The sequence below is a fragment of the Tupaia chinensis genome, unplaced genomic scaffold (genome assembly GCF_000334495.1).
Source record: "Tupaia chinensis unplaced genomic scaffold, TupChi_1.0 Scaffold000602_1, whole genome shotgun sequence".
Taxonomy (NCBI): domain Eukaryota; kingdom Metazoa; phylum Chordata; class Mammalia; order Scandentia; family Tupaiidae; genus Tupaia; species Tupaia belangeri.
In genome coordinates, this window is record NW_006160120.1 from 1752060 (window position 1) to 1760584 (window position 8525).

Consider the following 8525-nt stretch of genomic DNA (forward strand, 5'->3'; position numbering starts at 1 on the left):
TTGAGCAGCTTGCGGAGTTTCTTCTTGCGCTTCTGCTCCCGCAGCAGCCACACCTTGTCCTTCTCCTGTAGACCCTTCCTGCAGGCACAAGCCATGCACCTTCAGCCTCTGGCGGATCAGCGACCCCGAGCCTCTGCCCCTGCTGTCTTCCCAGGGGCTGGGCGGAGTCTTCTCTGTTAAACCGTGGACCCGGCCATCGAGGGCGCAGACCCACTGCTGCTCCAAGGCAGATCTGGGGCCAGAGCCCGGTCTATCGCCCTGTGGCCCACTGAAGTTCCCAAGGCAGCATTGAAGGGGGAAGAGGACCAGGGGCAGGGTTGCAGCAACCGCATGTAGCCACTAGGAGGCGCCGAGAGACCTGCTCGGTGTTGACTTGGGAGTCCTGTCTCCAAGGAGATTTTCACAGGCTCCCAGAGGGAGGTGGGGACTTCTCGGCTTTCCTTTTTGCTTTAAGTTGGGGTGGAGGGAACCGCCTTTTGAGGGCCTTGGCGCCCCTTCCCCTGGGTAAGCTTCTCTTACCTGAAAGGGTGCAGGCTGGAGCCTTTGTGCTGGAGGCGGCCTTTGTGCTGGGCGTGGTAACTGTAATAGAACCCCGCCCGGATTAAGGAGTGTCCAGGGCCACTCCAGCAGGTCCCTGGGACTCCCACATGCTGCTGCTGCCACAGCCCCATCCCTTCCTGGGGTAGTGGGGAAGAGGACACTGCTGTCCCCGGGGCAGCACCTCCCTGCCTGGCTGAAGACTCGGGCCAGACTCTGTAAGGCTAGGTAGGTGGGATTTAGCCAGGATTGGACACTGGCCTGGCTTCACATGGCATCAGGTTCGCACCCCGGGGGTGGCTCCCTACCACCCAGCCCACCTCACGCCTGCTCAGGGGCTGCCCCAGCAGGGGTGAGGGGGAGTCCTTTGTCCACACCCCTGGGAAGGCGGCAGGGACTACAGCGTGGCTGCCCAGCATGTAGACACTGGCCACGTGCGGCTGAGTATAAAATGGGTAAGATACAGCGTCTCAGCCACTGGCCACACTGCAGGTGCTCTGTGGCCCCACTCAGCTCGTGCCCACCACCACGAAGTCCCCTACAGCTGCTCTGGCACTCAGAGCCTTGGGCCAGGGGGCTTCTGGGCTGATGACGGGAACCCTGATCCGCACGGCTAGTTCCTGCCTGGAACCAGCTCCGCAGGGCAGGAGCTGCCTGGTCACCAGCGCCGACTCTGCCCTGTCTGACGGCCTGAGCAGGGTCTGCGTGGGGTGGGGGCGTGACTTCCTGACTTCACCCCGAGGGGAGGAGATGGGGGAAAGCCGTCACGAGCGAGGTCAGTATCGAGGGGAGCTGCAGAGCCCCAGGAACAACACGGGGCGTTGCTGGCCTGGCAGGCAGCCCTTGACCACCTCCTCACCTGTTTTTGTGACAGTCGCATTCTTCTGGCCGCTTTTTCTTCAGGTGACCACGGACTTCCCGCAGGTTCTTAATTTTGTTCTGCAGAGTTTCGATCTGAGGGAAGGGACGAGGGGAGGCCTGGAATTCCTGGCGGGCTGGCCTGGAAACCCCACAAGGGCTCGGCCTGGTGGCTGTCCCAGCCCTGCCGTGTTGTCTGTGCCCAGCAGCAGTGGGCAGCATTCCTGGCCAATGTCTGCATCTTGGGGTGCCGAGGGGGTTCCTGGAGCCTCTGCCCCACCAACCAGGCCCTGGCCTGGAAGTGAGCCATGCTCTGTCCTGGTTTGCCAAGAACAGCTGAGCCCCCGAGGGCCTGAGGTCTCCCCAGAGGCTGCTGCAAGGACCGAGGGTGGAGGAGGCATCTCATGAGTCACGAGGGGCATGGCGTGACTCAGTTGTCCTTTGGGGAAGCTGTCCATCTGCCACTAGGGCGGAAGCCCCTGTCCCTGCATCGAGGATTCTGTGGAGACCGGCCTTGCCATTTCCCCAGTGCAGGCTCCGGCCCTGCCGCACCCCGGTGCTGAGCACCTGCCCCGGCCCTGCTCTGCTCACCTCGTGGTCGATGTGCAGCTTGTGGTCTTTCCAGGCCTGCAGGGATTTGTACAGGTCCAGGTCGCACTGGACTGTGTCATTCTCCAGGATGTAGCACCTGCTCGGGGAGAAGGGGTCACATGTCACCACGGGGGTGAGGGGTCACGAGGCCCAGGCTGCCCCCTCGCCCCCACCTCTGCCTAGACTCACCGGTGTGTCACCTTAATGGGGTTAGGGGCTGAGTAGTCTGGAAGGCCTCCTGTGCCACTGAAGTCCCCACCGTCCTTGTCGTCTTGGTCCTCAGGGGCCCCTGGCCGGTGCCGCTTGGTGAGGTTGTGGCGCAGGGAGGCGGCGTCCAGGCCCACGTGGTACACCTGGCCGTCCACCTCGATGGCCACGGAGCGGATGGAGCGGTTCCGGGCATAGCCGGCCTTGTACTCTGTGGTGTCAGAGCGGGGCTGTCTTAGGAGGCCACGCGGGGCTGCCAGGTCCCCCCGCACCAGGCCCGTCTGAGCAAGCCAGGCTCCCACGTGTGAGGCTCAGTGTCACCCGAGACTTGAGGTTCATGAGGTTCATGAGCTCTCCCACCCAGAAGGAGGTCTCAGAGCCTGGAGGGACCTCGAGGTGCTTCCACTGGGGAGACTGAAGCCCCGGAGCTGAGAAGCCCTGGCTCGAGAGCATCCCGAGCATGAGCTAGGCATGGACTGGAGGAGGGCATGGCACACCCGTCCAGATGGTGGCCTGTTCAAATCCCCGTTCAGCGTCGAAAGCATCATGCTGGCCAGACACTGAGGTTGCTCAGTTCGTGTGAACCCAGGCAGCAGCCGAGGGGCAGAAGCGGACCAGGGGTGGGGGCTAGTGGCCAGCAGCATGCCTGCTTCACAGGGTGGGGTCCCCCGGGGAGAGGGAACGCATGAACTAGAGAGGACCAGCGGCTGCACACACGGAGTCCAGCGCTAACGGGGCGTATGCAGTGGTAAAGACTGTTTCACGTTATGTGACTTGATCTCAATGAAAAAAACACATGGATATGAACATACTGTTTTAAATTGGGAGAAAACAAAGAAGAACTATGCAGCACTTTCCTCTCTGGTAGAAAAGGGCAACAGGGGGAGTCGCCCAGCTTCCCCAAGGCTCAGTTTCCCCGGAAGCAGCCACTGAGCAAGCAGTGGGGTGAGCGACAGGTGCTTTTGCGGAAGCTAGGAGGGTGTGTGGGCCGCCAGGACACTTGTGTCACATGTGTACTGAGCCAATGGGGTGGGTTCTGTGGGACCCTGTGGAAAGTGGCCCCAGAGCTCTCCAGGGTCAGGACGGGCAGGAGCCCTCAAGCTAGTGGCCGCAGTTGCTGCCATTCCTTGCTGCTTTAAAACTCTGCTTGCCTGGGGTCAGTGGATGGCAGAGTGGTTATGTCACTGGACTCCCACATAGCTGATCACGGTTCGTGTCCCGGATCCGGTGGCTTGAAACGCATGCTGGGTGAGTGTGCGTGTGTGGCCAAGATCCTGGGAGGAGGAGGGATTGTGGCATGGCCATCCCTCATGGGGGGTGGTTTCTTACTTTCCCTCTCACTGTTTCTGTCTCTCTCTCCCTAGAAAGCGCATGCACCCTGAGGCAAAGACCTCTGAAAACAACAACAAAACCTCTGCTCGCCTGCCCTTGCCCAGCGCTGACCCAAGCATGCACTGAAGTTCCCCCTCGCCCTCTAACGTTCGCGGTTTAGACTGCCAGGAGCCGGATATGGGCCATGTTTCTGCTGGGTCCTGAGTGACCACCAGGTGGCGACAAGGGGGACTGCGGAAGGCAGAGCAGGGAGGAAGGGACCCAGCCTCAGAGCTGCAGGCCAACACTCCAGGTGGGAAAATGTTTTCATCTCACTCTCAGACTCCACATGTCAGAGTCCTGAGGCCCAAAGGACCCACTGAGGGTCTGGAGAGACTCCCTCCCTTTGGAAAAGTCTTGGGCCTTTTCTGGCCCTGGGGCGCTTTCTCCCGGCCTGTTTTCCTCCCAGAGCTCAGGGTCCAGGCCAGGACCCGCGCCCTGGTGCTGACATCTCCCTGTGGCCTCGGGGATAGCCCAGCCCCACCTGGCTCTGGACACAAAGTCGCCCTGGGACACAGGTGCTCTTGTGTTTTGGCCACCCCAACGGTGGGGCCGAGCTGGCTGCACAGCCCACAGTGCCCTGGCCCCTTCCAGAAGAGCTTTGCCTGTAGCAGGTGTCCCTTCATCATTTGTTTCTAGGGTCCTAGAGGTCCCCTTCCTGCTGCACAGCAGGGCTGGGATCTGGGTGAGCCTGTGTAACCCACGGCTGAGAGTTTGGGTTGCTTGGGTGCAGATTCTGAGTGCACGTGTGACTAGCTGCCTCTGGGGTGCTACGTCCCGTGACAGTGCCCACCTAATGGGGCTGTTTGGGGAGGACGTGAAACACTGGTGGATCTTTCAGTGCCTGGGGCTTCCACAGTGGTGATAGGCCTGGCCACCCACCTCCCCTGGCCTGGAAAGCCCCGTGTGACAGGACCACCCTGCCCGCTGTGCCAACACCCCCTCACCCCATGCTGGGCTGGGAGGTGGACGGCCTGTCACCTGCAGGCCTTGGGATTCCTCTTTCCTGCTCAGAGCTCTCGGTCTGCAGGTGACAGGCCTGTCCCTCCTGTGCACTTGGTGCTCTCTTCAAGGTCAACGGCCACCACTCCTGGGCCACGCCACCCCCCACCTGACACTTCTTGGCATGCTTCCATCACACCTTTCTCACCATGGGAAGTGATCTTTTTTGTTTTGCTTTAAATCATTTACTTATCATTATTTGCTTTTAAAATTTGCTACAGGGCATGTGTGATCACCAGAGAGAGATGACAGAGTTGAGAGAGAGAGAGAAAGCTGCTAGGCCTGGGACTCGAACTGTGGTCAGCCATGTGGGAGTCCACTGCGTCAATCACATCACCATCTGCTGGCCTCGGGAAGTGATCTTTGTTAAGGAGCCTACATGTCGTCTACCTGTGATGCGTCCGAGTCTTGCTCTACTCTTTCCTCAGCTTTTAGCACATAGTAGGGCTTGCAGATTTTTTTGGAGAATAAGTTAATAAACTCCAGCCACCCGCATCCATCTCTGAACACCCCCCACCCCCCGGGCCTCCCTTCTGTCCTGGGTGGGCTAGCCCCGCATGACCCCTCCCACAGCACAGGTGGCCCTAGGGATCAAGGTGGCCGGGCTGGGCTGCTCCTGGCCAGGCTCCCCAGCCTCGCACTGCTCACATTGGGCCCACACGTTTCTCGTGCACTGCGGGTGTTCACCTCTGCCTGCTACATGCTGGTAGATCCTCTCCACCCCCAATCTCAGTGGTGATGGCCAAAAATGTTTGCGCACATTGTCAATGTCCTTCGGGGTCAAAGTCAACCCAGTTACACCTGCTCGAGGCTGGCTGCTCAGGAAGGAAGGAAGGAAAGTGTCTGTCAGCAGGCACTTTATGGGGGCATGTCGGGGAGGTGGGGCGGACTGAGGCCCTGCCTCGCCTGCAGGTGCTGAGAGTGCACTCGGGGCTCCGGCTCACGCGCCCCTCCCAGGCCTTCACCAGCGCGTTCCGACCGAGGCCCGGCTACTGAGGTGCATTTTTCTTTCCTCTAAGCATGAAGGGGGGCATGTTTAACTGAGTCGCAGGTCCTATCATTTAAGGATTATCTACTGTGCCACGTGGGGAGCAAGGGATGCTCGCTGTGTAATTCAGTCTGGGAAGCCATCACTTCATTCAGCTAACAAGATTAGCGTGGTGGTGACTCATCAGCTTGGGGGGACATAATGGGGCCTCAGCCAGAAGCCTCGCCTGGGGCAGGAGCCGGGTCGTCTGGAGACGCATGTGCCCAGTGATGAAGCCGTTCACTGCCTGGCCAGGTGGACCAGCGGCGCCTCGGAGCGGGCCCCAGACCTCTAGGCCAAGAGCAGCCTGACCCAGCCCTGACAGGGACGGAGTCTGCACGCACCACCCCAGGAGAGGCCCGGAGGACACTGGTGAAAAGAGGCTGGTCACAGAAAACGGATGTGTGGGGTCAGCAGGTGGCACAGTGATTAAGGTGTTGGACTCCTGCACAGCCAACTGCGGTTCAAGTCCTGGACTGTAAAACTCATGGTGTGCTCACGTGTGTGTGCCCAAGATCCTTAGAGAAGAACGGAGAAGAAATCGTGGCGTGGCCAAGCCCCCTGGGATGACTTCTCTTGTTGTCTCTCTGGTAACTGTAGAGCAAAAATTTCTCTCTCAAGAAAAAATTAAATAAAAAAAAGAAGAAGAAAGAAAAAATAAATTGGATGGGGTGCATCTCTTCACTTCCACGAGGTGAAGGAGGCCTCGTGCTTACTAGGGGTGGGTGGGCAAGATGGTGCTGATGGGCACAGAGTTTTGCGTCTACACGACAAAGGTCGGGAGTCTGGCTGACCCACGTGAATACGCTCAGCACCACACCGCAAACCGACAATGTAGGAGGGTGGCTTTTTTTTTTTTTTTAGATCTTTTTGAGGGTGTATGGGCTCGCTGGAGAGAGACAGAGAGGGAAAGTGAGAAATCACTCCCCCAAGGGAGATGGCCATGCTGCAATCCTGTCTCCTCCATTCTCTTCTTGGGATTTGGGGCATGCACATGGGTGTCCAGTGTGATTTTCAAGCTGCTGGGTCCAAGACTCAAACCATGGTCGACCGTGTGGGAATCCACTGCCTTACCCACTTGCCACCTGCTGGCCCCAAGATTTTAGGTTATGAGTATTTTATAATTAAAAATAAAAACAGAACTAGAACCTCAAATGAGGCGTTGGCTGTCAAGGGGCCAGAGAAATGTGCCACCAGGGCAAGTGCCCAGCTCTGGAGGGGACACTACCAGCGGACCAGGCACGGAGGCACCCCCATGCACAATGCTTTGTCCCCATTCAGCAGCCAGGCAGGGATCTGTCTTCCTATGTGTGAGGGCAGTGGGGCCCTGCAGAGCTCTGGAAGGTTCCCCTCTCCACTTTCTAACTGCCGCTCTCTCTCTGCACACCTGCTGGAGGTGTGGAGGCTCCGGGTAGCTTCTTCAGCTGCGGGGGGTACCCCACTCCTCTCCAGTACAGCCCATCCTGTGCTTCACAGTGGCTCTGTTCTAGAAGTCACCACAAACCTGGAGTTAGGGGATACGGAAGGAACCCTGGCTCCTCGGGGAACAGGATTAGGTTCCTGAGCGCCTCCTCACAGTAACTGACGGCCCCGTGCCCGTGCTTCTGCTTAAAGACGCCGTACCCTGCATGTGCTGTCGACCACTAACGGGCCAGCCCTGCAGCTCACGCCCGGAGGAAGCGCGCTTTCTCAGCAAGGCTCACTGCTGGCTTCACGAGTGCTCACGCTCAGGCCGCTTAAACGTGAAACTATCAAGAAACGACACGTGTGAAGAGCCTGGCTCTAAACAGACCCTGAAAGGGACACTTGCCTACAGCATGAGAGTTGGAACAAGAAGTGGGGTGCTGCAGCTTTTCCATCCTCAGCGGAAAATGCGTATCCGGCAACTCAGACATGGCTGAGTGACCCCGAAGTGCCGCGAGTATTGATTCAGGGGCTAAATGTCACCTTCTTCTTCCTTTTTAAAATGTTTTTATTTCCTGAGAGATTTTTGCTATAGGGAGTGTGTGCTCGCCAGAGAAAGAGAGAGGCAGAAAGCAAGAAAGCATCCCCCAGGGGGGATAGCCACGCTGCAATTCCTTCTCCTCCCTTCTCCTGCTGGTATTTTGTGCATACACACACACGTGCCTGGAGTGAGTTTAAAGCAGCCAGGCCTGGGATTCAAACTACAGTTGACCACATGGGAGTCCAATGGCATAACCACTGTGCCACCTGCTGCCCCCCAAAGCCATCTTCAAAGTAGGTGAATTTGCAAATGCAGAAGCCCTTCCTCGTGAATGAGGTTCACCTATGGGTGCTCCCTCAGGGCTGCCTCCGATCACACCCAGAACCGGCTGCTTTGATGCTGCGGCCTTGCCCAAGTTCCTGGGCCTTCTTTGCCGGCCTCTGCGCTGGCCCTCTGTGGTCTCCTCCTCTGCTGCCCGCCCCTGCCAGCCCAGAGAAGGCAGCTGGAGGGACCCTCCACAAATACAGACCTGCTCTTGTCTCCTCTGCTCAGCTGCCCCCATCCCCCAACAAGGGGTTCCTGTCTCAGAGTACAGGGCCTGCGGTGCTCGCTCTGGCCCTCGTCTGGCTCTGGCCGGGTCCCTGCCTCCCCCCATGCCCTCTTCCTCCTTACCCAGGGCCCCGTGTAGCACTCGCGGACCACTAAATCATCCCACTGGAACGAGTGGCTCGAGGGCGCTGCTGTGCCCCCGGCTCCTGTGACAGAGCCTGGCACTAGGGCCAGGTGTCTGCGGAGCCATGGGAATGGGGCTTGTCAGGCCCGGTCTGTCTGTCCTCCTGTCTCACCTGGCCCAGGCCATGACACTTACTCTTCTTGAAGAGCTTCTTGCGGCGTCCGGCCAGGCTGAGCTTGTAGTCGGTGCCGTCGCAGGTGCAGGCCTCGCTGCCCTGCCCGTAGGAATTGGGAACGCGGTTGGTAGGGGCCCCA

At 59.0% G+C, this 8525-nt stretch overlaps 1 protein-coding gene across 1 annotated transcript in view; it reads right to left on the reverse strand.

Moving 5' to 3' along the window:
• The window catches only part of SULF2 (sulfatase 2), an 87981-nt gene that overhangs the window by 6841 nt on the left and 72615 nt on the right, over positions 1 to 8525 (reverse strand). The window contains exons 12-17 of the mRNA XM_027775747.1: positions 8407 to 8476; positions 2176 to 2404; positions 1987 to 2083; positions 1397 to 1491; positions 520 to 579; positions 12 to 78 (exon numbers count right to left, since the gene is read on the reverse strand). Of these exons, the coding sequence (XP_027631548.1) occupies positions 12 to 78; positions 520 to 579; positions 1397 to 1491; positions 1987 to 2083; positions 2176 to 2404; positions 8407 to 8476 (618 nt within the window). The remainder of the gene's footprint in view (positions 1 to 11; positions 79 to 519; positions 580 to 1396; positions 1492 to 1986; positions 2084 to 2175; positions 2405 to 8406; positions 8477 to 8525) is intronic.